At 46.5% G+C, this 18,479-nt stretch overlaps 1 protein-coding gene across 1 annotated transcript in view; it reads left to right on the plus strand.

Moving 5' to 3' along the window:
* The window catches only part of PIK3C2G (phosphatidylinositol-4-phosphate 3-kinase catalytic subunit type 2 gamma), a 3,221,975-nt gene that overhangs the window by 3,007,427 nt on the left and 196,069 nt on the right, over positions 1-18,479 (plus strand). Inside the window, exon 30 of the mRNA XM_069628394.1 lies at positions 17,229-17,304. Coding sequence (XP_069484495.1) covers positions 17,229-17,304 — 76 coding nt within the window. The remainder of the gene's footprint in view (positions 1-17,228; positions 17,305-18,479) is intronic.

Below are 18,479 nucleotides of genomic sequence, written 5' to 3' on the forward strand. Positions count from 1 at the left end.
CTGCTCGAACTCCTCCTGCCAGTGGCACTCGCTTAGGTCCATGTACTCGCCGTTCCTCAAGTCACTGATAGAGGCTACGACGCATTCATCTTCAAAAAATGTGGTCCCAAAGGTGTTTTTATTCAGGAGCCTGCACATGCAGTCCGCTTGCGCGTTTTTCCAGCCGGCAATGTGGGCTATCTCGTATGTGTACTCTTGGAGTTTTGCAGTGATCCTGGCCAGTCTCGGGGTGGCAGTCTTGGTGCCACCCGGGCTCAACATGTGGATGAGGGGTTTGTGGTCGGTGACCAATCTGAATTTTGTGCCCCAAACGTAGGACCTGAAGTAGTCGACGGCGCAGGCACATGCCAACATTTCTTTCTCTACGGTGGAGATGCCATGATATCTTCAGTGTCGCCCTTCTTCTGGGTCAGAGTGGCCCCCAGTCCGTACGCGCTGGCGTCCGTTGTGATACAGGTGTCCCATTCAGGGTTGAGCGGTTTTAGGAATGGCGCGTGCAGGATCCTTCTTTTAATTTCAGTGAAGGCTTCATTTTGCTCTGGGCTTCAGGAGTAGGTTGCCCCCCCTTCTTCAGGAGTTCTCTCATGGGGTAGTGGTTTCGGAGAACCTTGGGGCGAATTTAGGATAGTACTACGCTATGCCCAGGAACAAGCATAGTTCTTCTCTGGCCATCGGGGCCGGGGTGTCTGTTATGGCCTCCATGAGGTTCTTCTTGGGGCTCACCCTTCGCTTGATATGCTGTACTCAAGGTATTCTACCTTGCTCCAAAGACACATTTCTCGTGGCGTAGATGAACATCTGCCTCTTGAAGCTTGCTCAGGACTGCCCTGAGTGCCTTGTCATGGGTCTTGTTGTCCTTGGCATACAGGAGGATGTCATCCTGAAAGAACGAAACATTTGTGAGTCCTTTGAGTAGTGAATTCATCATCCTCTGGAATGCTGATGCTGCCGAAGACAGCCCAAACGGCATGCGGGTGTATTGAAAGGTGCCAAAAGGAGCGATAAACGCAGTGAGGGGGCGCGAAGATTTGAGTAGAGGAATCTGGTGATATGCGTCACGCATGTCTAGCTTCGAGAAAATTGCCTCTTCTTTCATCATGAGGACAATCCCGCTGATGCTGGGGAACGGAAAGCTGTCGGTAACAACTTCTAGATTAAGACTTCTCAGGTCGATGCATATTCTGAGGTCGTTACTGGATTTCCTCTTGACTAAAACCACTGGGCTCAGCCACTTGGAGGATTCTACTGTCTTGATGGTTCCCTCTTTCGACCATCTTCCGGAGATGGGCATCTAATGCAGGTCTCGCCGTGGCCGGTACTGGTCTAACTTTATGTTTTACCGGCACCGCATTGGGTTTCCAAAAAAATTTTTTGTGGACAAAGTCTCTCACCTTCCCTGGGTTCTCGGAAAACAGGCTTGGGTAAAACTCCTTGAAATTTTGCACTGCCCTTGAGGAGACCATGAGTACCTGTTCCGGAGTGCTGTGGTCCACTTTAATACTGAGTCTGTTTTGGTCGTCCCACCCGAGCACGGCTGGGCCTTTGAGTAAGAAGTACTCTTTGGTGGAGGTAGACCTCCCTTTGAATTCAAATTGGGCTCTGATGTAGCCCAGTAGGTTGACGATTGCACCACCGAAGACCGTCGGTTTTTGCCAGGTCGTTCTGATTTCCATTTGTGCTTGCGTTTAGCAATATCGCTTTCTTTCTGGCAGGGGCATATCCCGTGCCGCCTACAGCCTCCAGATACGTGGAGAAGAGGGGTTCCCACTGCATCCATGGAATTGCCTGGGTCCCAGGTGAGGGAAGAAACGCAGGGGGCTGCGTGGCGCCTTGCATGGTGGGCCCGTGGGTCTTTTGGTATCCTCGTCGCCAATTATGTTGTGGCCCTCAAGGACGACAGGACGCTTGGGTTGCTTCTAACCGCCTTTATTTAAAGGACATAACAGGATGGGCAAAAATTGTCCATATGCAGGGCAGGGGAAACTACTCACAGTTTAGTCATGGCCTCCCAGTTGCTTCACTAGAGGCAGGGTGTGCACATGGATGGCATGCTGTAAGCTTCCAGGGCCCCCATTAGGCCTCCTGTGGCATTGCACTTATGCCCTGGAAGCTGGCTGCATGGGCTCCTCTGGGCCCTAGTTATGGTGGCTCCTTATCAGGAGCAGCGCTCTAACCAGCTCGCTAGTTTGGCGCTCCGCCAACTTCTGGCGCCAATGTTCTCTCGTGGGGCGCGAGTCTGCGAGATCTCGTTGTCCCGAGATCTCGCAAGACCGCACTCCCGCGATCATGTGACGTCCCCACAGTTATTCTGATCATATCACTCTTCAAATATCATGGTTTGTATTGGCTCCCTGTTAATGCTAGGTTTCAGTTTTTATGATATGTATTATATTTAATTGTTTGCATGGCCTTGTCACATCGTTTTTCCAATCTTATGGAATTATACCCAACATTAAGACAGTTGCGTCGTTCTACTCAGTTTCTTCTGTCTTCTCGGCAGCCTCCTTCTCGCTTTCGATCGTTTAAACTATTGGCACCTAAAATGGAGAATGATGTAGCTTTAAACATATGACGCTTTTCCACTCTCCAATGGTGTAAAAAAACGTCGGACAGAACATCTTTTGAACATGTTATTTTCAACCCGCTAATGGATTTTGCTATTTATTTGTCAACATGCTTGCTGCTCCATCTGCTCTGTATATTGTAATGCATTTTGCAACTCATTTAAATGTACCACTCATTTCTGAGATACAGCACCTTGGATAAAGGTGCTATGTGAAATAAACTCCCAGATAGCAAATCCAAAACATTCCTAACATTAAGCCACCTATTGACTAATTCAATTGAGAATATCCTTCACCATTTTCATACAATAAAGAAAAATGCCACACCCCACTTCAAGCACATTTCAATAGTGTGGGTCCCATGTCTCCCACACCTTGTGTGAGATTTCTGGGTGTGCTCACCCCCACAAACTCTCCACCCACCTCTCTGGTCCACGTTCGTGTAGAGGGCGCAGAATAAAAATGCAATGCCACAATAAAAAAGAAGCAACGTTGGGTACATTAAAAGTCATGCTTGCTTTATCAGGGATAGACTGGCTTCCCCAAAATGCCAGTCTAGCTCAGTAATAACATATTCCGTGTTTGTTTTATCATAGATGCCCATAATTAAAAAGCCATGCCACAGTAAGAAAGGGCTAGACTGGCTGCTCCAAAATGCCAGCTTAGCCCAGTAGTAACATATAATATGTAATAATTTGTTATTACTGGGTTAGAATGGCATTTTGGGGCAGCCAGTCTAGCCCTTTCTTACTGTGGCATGACTTTTAATTCTGAGCATTGTGAGAGGTCAGCAATGCGGGGCAGTCAACTGTTTGATATTGGTTCAAAGTATGATATGATCATTTATTTATAACGCGCATATACACAATGTGTTTCAAAGTATGCCATTTTATTAGAAGAGAAAGAATATTAAAAAACCTCAGTGGGCCAACTCTACTGTGGGTTTCTATACGTAACAAAACGAAGGGGAAACAATCTAACACAGGAATGCTGGCCCTCAAGCAAAACATCAGATACAAAAGAAAATATATGACAATTTAGTTATCAATAATGACATTCAAAATATCTTGGTAACCTTTTAGCAACCTGGGTGAACTCCCTTCCCCAGGCCTCCAGGGTATTCCTCTTCAATGTTCAGCAAAAGGAAAATCCACATAAGTAGTAAAGTCTCAGATCAGTTCTTGAAAAGTCAATATCAAAGTATAGATTTGTTAACCACAATTTCAGCATAAAACAAAAGTTCTTCTTCTGCTGGATTAGAGACCTTCCACTTTCTCTGAATAACATCAAGGGTTGCCCAGCCACAATGCCCTTTTACCACTTCCTTTTATCCAAGAATACTTGACACAGTTCAAAATGAAATACAACTTCCAGAATGTTTATGGAAGAAAAGTCTTGGTTAACAATGAGTATTCGTCTATTCAAGTTAGAAATCACAGTAGGTGAATTTCTCAGGATGACTTATCAGTTCTGCTGCTTCTACTTCAACAACTTCACTTCTACCACAGTTTACCATGAGGACATTCTCCTTGGCCCCATGACATTCCACTTCATTTGAACTACTGAAGTCTTACAAGTCTGACCTTGCCACCCTGAAACGCAAGTGTTGGGTGGCTCAGAGGAAGTGGAGGGCATGAGGCGCCTCCTCTGACAAACTGGCTTGCCGCCTGCTCCAAAGCAATTCAGACTCTCTCTCTGGTCCAAGAAGAGAGTCCACATCCAAACCTGTGTCTCTGCAGCCTCTAACAACACGGCCAAGCTCTTTGAAATCTGCAAGGAACTGGCCAATTCTTCTGCAGTCTCCACGTCTCTTGTTCACTCTCCGGCCCTCTGTATGGCTCTGGATTTTCACTTCACCACTAAAATTCAGGACATCGTGTCCTCTCTCTCCTTTTCCTCTACCTCTCTTGGCCCCCTCTGGCCACCTCTCCCTCTCCTCCTCCTTTACGCTCTTTCTCTCCGACCACACCGGACGATGTTTCTAGACAAGTCCGATCTATGAAAGTGTCATCCAAGCAGGTGCTCCCCTGCTCCTCCAGGACCATTAAGGACCACATTGACACCCTGGCTCCAGCCTTGGCCGATTTCTGCAATCACTCTTTTGCCACTGGAACGTTTCCCTATCCCCTGAAGCACTCCCCTGTGCACCCCCTCATGAAAAAGCCTTCTGCTGACCCTTCCTGGTTGGCAAACTACAGCCTGATTTCTATCTCTCCTTTCCTGGGCAAACTCCTGGGAAACCTGGCCATCTCCCAGCTTACTCTCCACAGTGAATCTGAGCATTGTCTAGCTTCAGATCAGCCAGAGGCACAGAAACTGCTCCCGTGAACACCCATGAAGATCTGCTCACTAATCTTGACTCTAGCCTTCCTTCTGTCCTCATCCTCCTTTATCCCTCCTCTACTTTTGACACTGACAATTATGCCATCCTGATCAACTATCTCTGGGATAACCTGGGCCTCACGGATCAGGACCTTCTCTTCTAACTTTCATTGTTATGTGGATGATACTCAGCTCTCCTTCAGGCTCCCCTCAGCCTCCTCTCCTCTCTCGCTCATTCCTGACTGTCTATCTGCGATTCAGGAGTGGTGCCCCTCCAACGGTCTCTGCCTTAATACCAGTAAGAGTCAGATCCTTCTCATTGGGACCCCTGCACCCACTTTCCCTCTCTCACTCTGGCCGCCCTCCTTGGGCCCTCCTCCTTCCCTTTCCTGTGAGGCAAAAACCCTTGGTGTCATCTTCGACTCTCTCCTTCTCTCCTCACATCACAGACCTTGCCAAGAAGGCCCACTACCAGCTACACCTACTCAGAGGTATTCTTCCTTTTCTCACTTCCCCCCAGAAACTCACTGTCTCCATAGCCCCTGTTTTCTCTAAGCTGGACTACTGCAACAGCCTCTTTCTCAATTTTCTTTCCTCTACTCTCCGCCCTCTGCAACTAATCCAGAACAGGACTGCAAGACTTGTCCTTGGCCTCCAGCCCAGGGGCCATATCTCTCCAGCCCTGTAAATTTCTCCACTGGCTCCCGATTGCTGAAAGGATCAAGTTCAGGACACTCTGTATCATCCACAAGGCTTTCTGGGGCTGGGCCCACACTACCCACAACTGTCTCTTCCGAAACACCTTACCTCATGAGCCCTTTCATCAGCCACCTCAAACTCTAAGGGTCAGACACTTCTCCAGGCAGAGAGTAGCCATAGATCTCGCTCTCTGCAGGTGCTTTGCTCTGGAATGGCCTTCCTACCCCTCTCAAACCTGAGCTAGACCACCTGGAGCTCCGGAAGCAGCTCAAGATCTTCCTTTTTGCTTCTCTCTCTCTCCCATGCTGACCTACCTGTCTGAGGGTAGCCAGGCAACCAGTCAGCGCAGCAGAGTCTCACTCAGTCCAGGCTCCTCCATGACCAGTAGCCCTTGCACTGCCTCTGGGCCCACTGTGCACTTAGGGGCTGTATCTGGAACCCTAAAGTCCCCTGCCTCCTTGCACTTACCCAGAGCCATGCTGCCCTGGCTGCACTTACTCAGAGCAATCCTGCACTGATTGCATTTTTCCCGTCTCTCCCCCTTGTACTTCCTCTTCCCCTCACACCCTGCACTTTGCGTATCGCACTTGTGAGATCTGTATGACACAATGCCTAGTAAGATTGTTTGTTTTGTCCTCCCTCTGTCTCCCCTCCCTTGTCACGCCTGGAATACTTGTGTACAGGCGTGTTATAATTGACTAATCAAATCATATCATTACATCCACTGACAACCCAAATATAAAAGACAGGTTTGGACAAGATTCACCTCAAGGCACTGCAACACCTTAAATAGGCAAGGCACTCTTCCTCTGAATATCTCTTCGAAAAGGGGAGCCTCTTTGCCTCTTTTGTCTTTCTACAACCATGACAACTTCAGCTTTATTTATCAGCAGCAAGGTTTCCCTTGCCCAACTTTGCCCTCACCACTTTGCCAATGTCAGCCACACAATTATCCAGAAGCCTTGGTGCCACTCTCCTGGCTTTAGGTAAGCTTGCACACTTGTATCTTTGGCTTGCAGTATTTGTTAGAACAGTTTCTGGCTTCAGAAAACGCTGCTCAACATCGAAATATGCTTGGCTTTGGCAATACTCTCTCTCCAACTTCAGATATAGAATGTAAACACTTTGTTTAGTAACAATGTATGTTTGTTTGTCTAAAGAGGTTAAGTTCACTCTTCACTTTGAAAGCAAAATTAGTCACACGCGACCACTTCTTCATGAGTTTTTAAGACTTTAAGTGTTTAACAATGGTGTTTCATAATCATCGTTCTGCTTAATGAGATACGCAACCAGTAATGTTCACTCTTCGCTTGGGAAACAAAAATGTGGCTTCATGCGACCACTCCTTCATAAGTGTAACGCTCACCTGATTCCCGCAGAGGCGCCGGTCTTGACTGGGTGAATGCCGTATCTTCAAAGAGTTCCTGCTTTCCAGAAGAGTTCCAGTGTTCTGAACCTAGGGAGTGGCTCCTGCCCCACCCAACAGGAAAAGTAGTCCCAAACAGAAGAGGATCAGGGGTTCAACTGGCAGGTAAGTAAGCAGCATGGTCTGCTGCAGGTAAGTCCACCCAAGCATTATGAGCCCGGCGCTTCCAGCGCTGGGACTGGGCATCTTTATGAGCCTGGTGCCACTGGCGCCAGGACAGGGTCCAAAAGGTCCCAATTGGGACTGGCTGGCACTCGGAACCGGGGTTATGGGTCTGCTTCCAAGGGAGTCGGGCAAGTCCTGATCTTTTGGAAGCAGAGATCATGACAGCACCCCCCCTCAAGGCCCCTCCCAAACCGGGCTTCTCCGGGGGTTTGGGCTTGTTAGGAAATGTTCGATGAAATCTTTTGATTAGACGAGGCGCGTGGACATATTCTGCAGGTTCCCAGGATCTTTCTTGGGGACCGTAGCCTTTCCAGTCAATCAGGTAAAATAGTTTAGATTTGGAGATCTTGGAATCCAGGATGCTTTTGACTTCAAACTCGAGTTCTCCATCAACTAGAATAGGTTTTGGAGATGTAGTTAGTCGGGTTTGAGGTTGCACGGGTTTTAATAGAGAGACGTGGAAGACCGGATGTATCTTCATGTGAGGGGGCAAGTCCAACTTGACTGCTACTGGATTTACTATGGTAGTGATGGAATAGGGACCAAGGTATCCTGGGTTGAATGTGCGTGGTCCTTTTAGAGGTAGATATTTGGTGGATAACCAGACTTGATCTCCTACTTGATATTGGGGGGCTTCCTTCCGATGTTGGTCTGCTCCTTTCTTGTATTGTTCTTTAGCCCTTTGAAGGTGAGAAACAGCTTCCTTAAAGGCTTGGGTGATTGTAGAATGCAGGTGGTCTACTGCTGGTGTTCCAAGATCTTGGAGTGGATCCAACTCCGAGGTTCGAGGGTGACTACCGTATAAAAGAAAAAACGGGGTCTTCCCAGTTCCCGAGTGGACAGAGTTATTGTAGGCATATTCGGCTATCCAAAGGATATCTTTCCAAGTTTTTTCAGTTTGTTGTAGCATGCAGCGCAAATACTGTTCCAGAGTTTGATTGGTCCTCTCGGTTTGTCCGTCGGTTTGAGGGTGGTGGCTGGTCGAAAGTCTCACATCAATTTGAGCCGACCGACAGCAACTTCGCCAAAAATGAGAAATAAATTGACTACCTCGATCCGAAATTAGAACTGAAGGAAAACCGTGCAGTCGGACGATGTTTTCGAGAAATTCCAGAGTTGCTGCTGTTGGTAAGCCTTTGAGTGGAATGAAATGCGCCATCTTGGAGAATAGGTCCACGATTACTAGGATCGTATTGTATCCGGAGCATGGAGGTAGATCGGTGATGAAGTCCATAGAAAGCGTATGCCAAGGGCGAGGCGGGATGTCAATAGGGCGTAAGAGGCCGGCTGGTTTTTCCTTTTGACTCTTGTTTTGGGCGCATACTCCACAGGACATTATAAAGTCTCTGATATCTTTTTTCCAAGACGGCCACCAGAAGTAGCGCTTGATCTTTTCCGAGGTCTTGGTCATACCGGGATGTCCTTCCATTAAAGAATCGTGATAACAAGAGATTACCTTTTTCTGTAAATCTGTGCTGGACAGGTATAACCGTTCTTGGAAATATAATAGGTTGTCCTTCACCGTAAAGTCCTTTCCCTGCAGATGCCAATTCTGTATGTCTGCTGGAGTTACCAGTAGCCTGGCTTTATCCTTAACTTCCTCTATGGATTGTGTGGCGATTACACCTAGAATTCTTTGTTCGGGAATGATAGGTACAGGTTTAGGATTGATCAAATGTTCTTCCACTCCCATCCGAGAAAGGGCATCAGCTTTACCGTTTTTTGTACCAGGTCGATAGGTAATTATGAAGTCAAACTCGGCAAAGAATAGCGCCCAACGGAGTTGCCTAGAGGATTGAGCTTTTGCGGTTTTCAAATATTGCAGGTTTCGGTGATCTGTAATCACAGTAACGGTGTGTCGGGCCCCCAGAAGATAATGCCGCCAAGCCTTAAAGGCGGACTTGATAGCTAGAAGTTCCTTATCAGTAATAGTATAATTGATTTCAGGAGGCGAGAATTTGCAGGACCAAAATGCCACGGGATGCAACTGATTGGTTACTGGGTCCTTTTGTGATAGAACTGCCCCCATGGCAAGGCTCGAAGCATCAGTTTCAACGATGTAGGGGAGTTCTGGGCGAGGATGTTTTAAGATCGGTGCAGAGATAAATTTAGTCTTCAAATTCTGGAAAGCTTGTTCCGCCTCGGTAGACCATTCAAAACGTTTGTTTTTCTTTAACAAGGCGGTGATGGACTGGACTATTCGAGAGAATTCGGGGATAAACCTGCTGTAAAAGTTAGCGAAGCCTAACATGCTTTGAACACCTTTTACGGAGGATGGCGATGGCCATTTGAGAATTGCATCGACCTTCTTTGAATCCATACGCACTCCGCTAGGTGATAATATGAATCCCAAGAATTCAACTTCAGTCACGTTGAAAACACATTTTTCCAACTTAGCGAAAAGTTTGTGTTGACGCAATCTCTCGAGGACCATTTTCACGTGTTTCTGATGTTCAGTTTCCGATGAAGAATAAACGAGGATGTCGTCAATGTAAACAACAACACACACATCTATGAGCTCTCTGAGGACATCGTTCATAAAATATTGAAAGGCGGCCGGGGCATTGCAAAGTCCGAAGGGCATGACCTGATATTCAAATAGCCCATACTTGGTGCGGAAGGCCGTCTTCCATTCATCGCCCTCTTTTACTCGTACCAAGTGGTAGGCTCCTCTAAGATCCAGCTTTGTATATATGCATGCTTTTCTGACTTGGTCCAGGAGTTCAGGGATCAAAGGTAACGGATATCTATTCTTAACGGTGATCTGGTTCAGGGCGCGATAATCTATACAAGTTCTAAGGTCCCCTTCTTTTTTTGGAACGAAGAACAAAGCTGAGGAAGCAGGGGACTTGGAAGGACGAATAAACCCATTCGCTAGGTATTGATCCAGGTATTGTCGGAGGTGAAGATTCTCAGGCTCGGTGAGGGCATAAATTCTACTACAAGGAGGAGTAGATCCAAATATCAGGTCTATCTGGCAGTCATAAGACCTATGAGGAGGTAGAGAGTTAGCCTGATCCTTCCGGAAAACATCTTGGAATTCTAGGTATTCAGGAGGTAACTGGGGAGCCTCCGAGGAAATTGCTGCCAGTGCAACACCAGGTCGAGGGTGACAAGTAGAGACACATTCTGGAAACTGAACCGTTCTTGCTCGCCAATCGATCTGAGGATTGTGCTTCTCTAACCAAGGAATTCCTAGAATAATCTGGAACTGAGGGGCCTTGATCACATCGAACACGATCTTCTCATGGTGTCCATCTTGACTTACGAGCGTCACTTCTTGGGTGGTATGCGTTACTGGTCCGGAGGCTATCTCCGTACCATCCACCGTAGTAATGACGTCCTTTACAGCCTTTGGACAAAGAGTCGGATTCATCCTCAAAACCATTTCATGATCCACATAATTGCCGATGGCACCGCTGTCGACGTAAGCTTCAATCGCATGTAATCGATCCGGATGTTCAGGGCTAATGAGGACCATAGGTATCACGAAATGCGAGGTCACAGAACTGGTTTTAACGCTCGGGAAGAGGACCTCTATTCTTGTCGGGCGATGTCGTTTCCCTGCTCAGAGTTTGTGACCCTGGTAACTGCAGCTCCTACTGCCTTCTTGGCTGGTTTCACCAGACAGTCTCGAAGAAAGTGCCCCGAGTTTCCGCAATAGAGGCATAATTGCAGCTGTTTTCTCCTTTCCCGCTCCTTTTGTGTTAGTGGTCCTTTCAGGCCCCCTATTTGCATGGGTTCCCCGGAGTCTACTCCTTTGGTAGGAGTTGGTGGTTTGGAAAATACTCGAGCATCAAACTTGGAACTATCGGCCTTCCTGTTCTGTAGTCTTGGGTCAATTTGAACGACTAAGTCAGTATAGTCCGAACAGTCTTGCGGGGGATTCACTACTTGGGCTAACACATCTTTGAGCTCTCCACGTAGACCTCTATAAAACAGCATAATCCTTTTGTCCTCAGGCCATCGAGTTTCCACTATCAGTCTGTTGAAAGACGCAATATAAGCCAAAAGGTCTTGATTACCCTGTCGCAATGAAAGGAGCTCATTGTCCAAGGCCTGCCCCTGTGAATGTCTTGCAAACAGTTTTTCCATACTGAGCTGAAAAGCTTGAAAATCATGGAGAACCGGATCATCTTGATTAACTAGAGGGATCGACCAGTCTGCCGCATTGCCACTAAGGTACGAAAGCACGAAAGCTACCTTAGCATGATCAGTTGGAAAGGCTGCTGGCCGGCATGAGAAGTGCAACCGGCACTGATTAATAAATACTGCAAACCTCTTTGGGTCACCAGAAAATCGTTCGGGCGGAGCCAGAGGTACATTCCCAGGTAGGTTGATCTGCACTGGGTTCGTAGAGGATGTTGAAGGAAGATTTGCCCCTGATGCGGGTAACGGAGTTTGTCTGGCTTGTGACTGTAGCAATTGTCTAGCGAGATTGTCTGTTCGCTCCTTGGAAATAATCAGTTCCCTTCTTAGAGCATTCGTTTCCTGACGGGCTGCATGCACTTCTGCTCTTAGTTCCCCAAGTAACTGGGCTAGCTGGTCGGTATCCGAGGTTTCCATAGCGCCTGGGTGGGAGTTTTGCGGTAGGCTTTGTGTTCTGTAACGCTCACCTGATTCCCGCAGAGGCGCCGGTCTTGACTGGGTGAATGCCGTATCTTCAAAGGTGATGTGTAACACACGGTTGGCTCTTTGGGCTGGACCTCTGTGCACTGTATGTCTGACTCGAAGAGTAAGATGTCTGCAGATAGAAAATATGGTATTAATGAACTGGGGTTATTGGGTGCCTCTCTCTTCTTCCCTTTCTCTTCTCCTGTAGAACCCCAAAGGTTAACGCCCTCACCTTAGGTAAGTGAACGCCGAGCTCTCCATCTGCCTCGGGGCAGGGTGCCGTAACCAGTTTCTTCACTGGATAAGGGTGCAGGCCTCTTGACCTCAGAGGACTGCTGTCCGTCGTTAACTGCACGAACGGTAAGTTCTGGGCACTTCAAATGTCTTAAGAGTCTTTTGTAATGATATCTCTTGTTTTGCAGGGTTCCGGCGATGGCGGATGGCGGGCTGATGAGAGTTGAGGATCGAACCCGCGTGAGGAATAGAAGCGCCTGGAAGCACGTAAGTAAGCGCTTGTAGCCTGCTTCACGATGCGCACTAACTGTCCCTTTTATCTTGCAGGTACAAGTTCGGAGCTTTAGAGAAGCTGAAGGGTGCTGGAATACCCACTGGATTCGGCGTGGGAAGGAGAAATGGCACGTGAGTAATAAAGTTGCCCAATGTCTTTAAACGCACCTTCTTTTGTCTTTCAGATGCGGGATGCAGCGCCGAAGGCCTCCGGAGCGTGCGAAGAGCTGGTAAGCTTTTGTCTTTCAGATGCCGGAATGCAGTGCGAAGACCTCCGGAGCATGCGAAGAGTAGGTAAGCCTTTGTCTTTCAGATGCCGGAATGCAGCGCGAGGCGTTGGTGACAGCCGATGGACCAGGTAAGAGATGCGCTGCCACTGAAGACCGTAGTGCTAACCTGTTCTTTCTTTGTCTTTACAGGTGCTGCTGAAGACTGGATTCCAGGATGGTAAGCCTTTGTTCCCTTAGGCCCAGGATCAGAAGCAGAAGACACGATGAGCGTTCTGCTGCAGAGAATGCAGAATAACACAAAGCAAGATTCATCCATCGGGTGTGGTTTAAATAGCCTCCTGTAGTGCTTCGGTGTCTCCTTCCACAGCCACGCCTAGGTAAGAAAAGAGTTCCTGCTTTCCAGAAGAGTTCCAGTGTTCTGAACCTAGGGAGTGGCTCCTGCCCCACCCAACAGGAAAAGTAGTCCCAAACAGAAGAGGATCAGGGGTTCAACTGGCAGGTAAGTAAGCAGCATGGTCTGCTGCAGGTAAGTCCACCCAAGCATTATGAGCCCGGCGCTTCCAGCGCTGGGACTGGGCATCTTTATGAGCCTGGTGCCACTGGCGCCAGGACAGGGTCCAAAAGGTCCCAATTGGGACTGGCTGGCACTCGGAACCGGGGTTATGGGTCTGCTTCCAAGGGAGTCGGGCAAGTCCTGATCTTTTGGAAGCAGAGATCATGACAATAAGTTTAAGGGTTTAACAATGTCTTTGGTAGCATTTAGCTTCTATGCGTGTAAAAGAAACCTTTTCCATTTACACGTGAGTGCTACTTTCGATGGTTCCCTTGTCAGAAAATGTTTTGAACAACTTCAGCTTGCTTCTAGTTCTTATGCAAGTGAAGAAAAGACTGGATACTGTTGCCAGCAGTGCTCACACAAGGAATCAGAATGCCAGGTTTTGACTCACTAGCTTCTGAGATCCTTTTTCTGCAGGTTGTTCGAGTTCCACGACTTCAGGCACAACTTCTAATGCTTCTGGCCTCATATGAACCCACTCCCTTCATCTTATCAGATGTCTCTGATCCGGCCACTCAATCAAGGAGCCCCTCTTGCTCCCAAGACCTGCGACGCACCCTTAGCTCCCTGCTTCGGTCCCCAACATGTTTTCTTCCCAGAAACCAGGGCAATCAGGCTCACATGGGGAAGGACGGCCTCTCTGCAGGTCTTGCGCTGCACACGCTCTGCACTTTGGATTTTGGGAAACCAGGACCATCTCAAAACAAGCAGGTGAAATCTAGTGCATCCAAATTCCGGCATCCCTCTTGTTCTCAAACTTCTGCATGGTTTGCCAGCTCTGTGCCTTCTTCTTCTCCTTCTACTGCTACTGCATGCCCTCCAGTCACAGTTCCAGCACCCTCCTTTCCATCCTTTTGCCTTCATCTCAGGGGGCTTTTCTGGTTCCTTCAGGTGTGGGCTTAAGTTGACCTTTATTCAAACATGCCTCTTAAGCCCTCTTCCTTGCCCCAGTACTCATGGTATTATGGGACATGTAGTCCCCAACATCAACGTACTGTACATTGTCAACCTACTAGCTATTCATCTTGCAAACCATCGCTACTATCGTACCTGAATGGGCCTTAAACTTAGGGCTGTACTTGAATCTTACCTGATCTGACAATGCAGCCTTGCACTGCACCACGTGCCTAGTTGTACTGCATATTACCTGACCTGGCATAGCAGCCTTTGTCCTGGATGCCCAATTGTAATGCAACTTACCTGATTTGGACATGGAGCCTTGCGTTGCATCAATTACCAATTGTACTGCAACTTACCTGATTTGACATGCAACCTCACGCTGTACTACTTGCCTAATGTGATGTACTGTAACCATAACATAAGCAATGCGATTAACATGTATGCAACAGCGCCTTGATGCCTATGGGTTTAGTGCGCTTTACAAATGCGGAAATAAATAAAATAAATAAAGTTACTTCTCTTAAGTATTTATTTAACTTTAAGGGTAGGTTTACTTCCCTAAACCTTTAGAATTGGATGGTACAGGAAAAGACAATTCATTTAAAGGAATAGTGCGCTCAAAAATGTGATTGTCTTAAAATATGGGCAATAATTAAAAACATATATTAAACATCTTTTTAAAGAAAGTCCCTATGTACATTTTGCACAAATAATGTTTAAACCCCTTTAATTTCAAGCACTAGGAGGCATCCATTTTGTGAAATGGAAGAGCCTCTTATCCTTGTGTTAATCTCTTCCATTGTGGCATTAATGAAGCAAAAGCCACCTGCTCGTAGCTTTTATTACAGCGGCTTTTGTTTGATTAGTGCTGGAGAGTAGAGAAGTAGTTTTATAAATACAATGTTGTATTTATGATTGCCGTGGTTAGAAAGCCACCGCAATCATAAATACAACCGTGTTGTATTAATAAATGCTGTGGTTTTCTTAAAACTTAAAAAGAAAACCAAAGCATTTATAAATACAACAAGGTTGTATTTATAAATGATGGTACTTTCGCTTTGAGTCTGCCGGGCCTGGGGGAGCCAGGGAGACTCAAATCCAAAGCCGCTGCAGTCATAAATATATTGCTGTGGTTTTCTTTTTAAGTATCCAGAGGTCCTCCGAGCCGGGGGAGCCTGGGAAACTTAAAAAGAAAACCACAGCATTTATAAATACAACCGCGTTGTATTTATGATTGCTGTGGTTTTCTTTCTAAATTTGCCGGACTCCCCCTGGCCAGAGGAGCCCGGGAAACTTAAAAAGAAAACCATGGCATTTATAAATGCCATGTTGTTCATAAAAAAAGAAAAAAAATCCCTTACCGACAGCAGCCGTCCCGCCTGCATTCTCTGCTCTCCGGCACTAATGAAGCAAAAGCCACTGTAATAAATGCTACCAGCAGGTGGCTTTTGCTTCATTATTGCTGCAAGGGCAGAGATTAACACAAGCACGGGAGGCTCATCCATTTCACAAAATGGATGCCTACTAGTGCTTGAAATTAAAGTGGTTTAAACATTACTTGTGCACAATTTTACAACGGAACTTTCTTTAAAAATATGTTTCATATATGTTTTTTATTATTGGTCATTTTTTAAGACAATCACATTTTTTAGCACACTATTCCTTTAAGGCAACATTTCAAAATGTCTTTACATTATACATTTGGGAGTAAGGGAGGTGTTTATCCTGAATAACTTTAAAGGATCGTTTCATTGGTAAGGCTTTCTCAGATTGTATGATAATTGTGTCCAGAACCCCAGATTTGATATGTTATTCAGGGACATTATAATGACAATACACCATTACCTGTTTTGGTAACCTGTACATGTTTTGCTTGTCACAGGACAAATACTGTGTCATATCCCACAGGATCTCCTCACCACCCTGCGCCTTGTCTCCTCCCAGATGATCCTTTCCCAGTACACCACCCCCAAAGTCAGATCAGGAAGTGTGTGCCTTTCCCTGGCCAACTGGGAGGAGGGTCTAGGCAGAGTTTTAGTGAGGGATCCGTAGGATTTTTCACAGCAACTATGATAAAGAAAGCACAGTACCATGCTTGCTTTATTATAGATGCCAACAAGAAGCCACATTCACACACAACATTCAATCTGTCATTAACCCAAACCATTTACTTGTGCACCCATACATCATACTACACACAGTCACACACACAGTACATACTGCATAACACACATCCTTGCATGCACACATACATCATAAACATGCAGCACAAATTTCACAGGCGTACGTGTGCATGCCCAAACAAATCTGTCTTTTTTCTTCTTACCTGCTTCCTTGTACTGACCAAACAAGTCTTTGTCTGGAAGGCCTTCCGTGATCCAACCTCCACTTCACAGACAGGAACCACCAGCATTCTGGTTTCCTGTCTGAGTATTGAAGGTTGGAGCGTGCAGTGGGGCTGGACAGGAAGTAACGTTCTAGTTGCAGTGCTTTAGCATTACATTGCATCTAGAATGTTACTTTGAAGTTGGACTTTTTGAAATGTGGGTGCGATCTAGATGTAGCACGGCACTCCAAGCACCGCACTGCATCTAAAATGCACCCGACTTCAAAATGGATTTCCAGGGGTGATGGGGTGCACCCTTTATTTTTGCCGCTCCTGTGCGGGTGCACAGCTCGATCATGCCTTAAGCCGGCCCTGCATTTCATATATATTAGAAGACAATGTTGATGTCTGTTTCTTTATTTTTTTGTATAGCCTGTAAATTAATGCAACCTTTTTTTAATACGTTGCACAATGCAGTAAAATGAAGGTAATTGATTTTGCCTCCTATGTTAGCTTTTAGAAGGTGAAACACAGAATATTAATGATACAATAATGCATATTTTTGCTGTGTTTTGAAAATGCTTCCCTAAGTAGCATTTTCACCCACTCTTTGTTGGGTCTTGAAACAAAATGTGATTGCGTCCATCATTATGAAGTGACTTTGCTTCAGAGAAGTCTCATCAACCCTTATTCTATCACCAGACTATGGTGTCATGGACAGTTTCTGGAAAATGTAGTCATTCATCTTTTTTTATTTGCCCTGTTTTATAGATAATCCCTATTTACATTGGTGACTTTCCACAAAGGAGGTTTGTGAGAAAGCATTCTAATCACAGTTCTGTAAGCTCTCCTATAAAACATGTTTGAATTCGTTACTGACTTTTTGGGAGATAATTCGTTTTTCTTCTTCTTTTTTTAGAATGAACACATTCAACGTTTTTTCCTTGATGAGTTCAAACATGAGAATGTTGATCATCCATCCTTTATTGATCCAGGTATGTGGCACTACGTAGGTTATGGTGGTCTTGCAACTGAAGAAAGCTCTGTCACTGTATTGATTGGTGGGGTGAGAAACCTGAAGGTGTCTCACCCGCTAGTCCTTTGGGATCTGTCATCCAGGTGGCCAGCACAGGGCCATCGCTATTGGATCCAGTTCCTCGGGGTGGACCAGTGCGGGAGGATCACCTGGATGGTGTGTCTTCAGGCAGTGGAAGTGGGGCACTGAAAGGTGAGATTTGGTACACGCTTCCTTATGATGCCTTTTCCCATCCTATACCGTAGGATACGTAGAACCGCGATCCCTCCGTTTTCCTACACAAACACTTTCTTACACCGTGTAAGACAACAAACTAGCACTAGACCCGTTTGCCTAACACTTGTGTTGGGACAAGTCAGGTAGAAGTCAGGCAATTGATGATAACAATACATACCTGACTGCTTTTTCCATTCCCCACAGGGATAAAAGGCGGAACACAAAAGCACACTCTGAGCAAGGCTGAACGCACAAGGAAGTGGCTATCCCAGGACAACCGTTTAAACTGTGGAGAAAGGCGTCGAGACCTGAAAGGACGTCAACCCCGACCCACAAAGCCTCTGACAAATACAACATAAGACCGTGAATCATAGCTGGCGAATGGTGTGACGGATGTCAGCGGTACATGGAACCCTCCCACGGCAAAAGAAACGCTAACGAGTTCAGCAGAGCCGGTGAGTCGGAAGAACAAGATACAAAGGTATTTTCTTTTTGAGAATGAACATGGTACCAGTGATAGAGTGGTCTGGCGCCATGTGGGCGCTCAGTCAAAGGTCTCTGGCTGGTACCCCTCTCCTGAACAAAGAGAATGTGTTGAGTATTGAAACTAAAAAGTACCAAGAGGCCATGGGGAAGGCCGGCCTAAGGTGTCAAGGTGGTCATACAAGGGTCAACGCAAACTCCTTGTACAATCAAAAGTCCTTGATACGTTGCAGATATTTTAACAATTGGGAAAGTGTGAACCCGATTGAGGGAATTGTAAAATAGGCGTGTGCCCCTGGCTGAGTGGGAACTGTGATTTTGTGAAGCCTGCACTTGCCACAGGCTAACAGAGTGACCCAGCGAGACAAGATCACCCTTCGGAAGGCTCTGTTCAAACTGGCATGATCTTTGGGAGGTTGACGCTGAAAGAAGGAT

This window comes from Ambystoma mexicanum, chromosome 12, assembly GCF_040938575.1.
Source record: "Ambystoma mexicanum isolate Mex_15411 chromosome 12, UKY_AmexF1_1, whole genome shotgun sequence".
NCBI lineage: Eukaryota > Metazoa > Chordata > Amphibia > Caudata > Ambystomatidae > Ambystoma > Ambystoma mexicanum.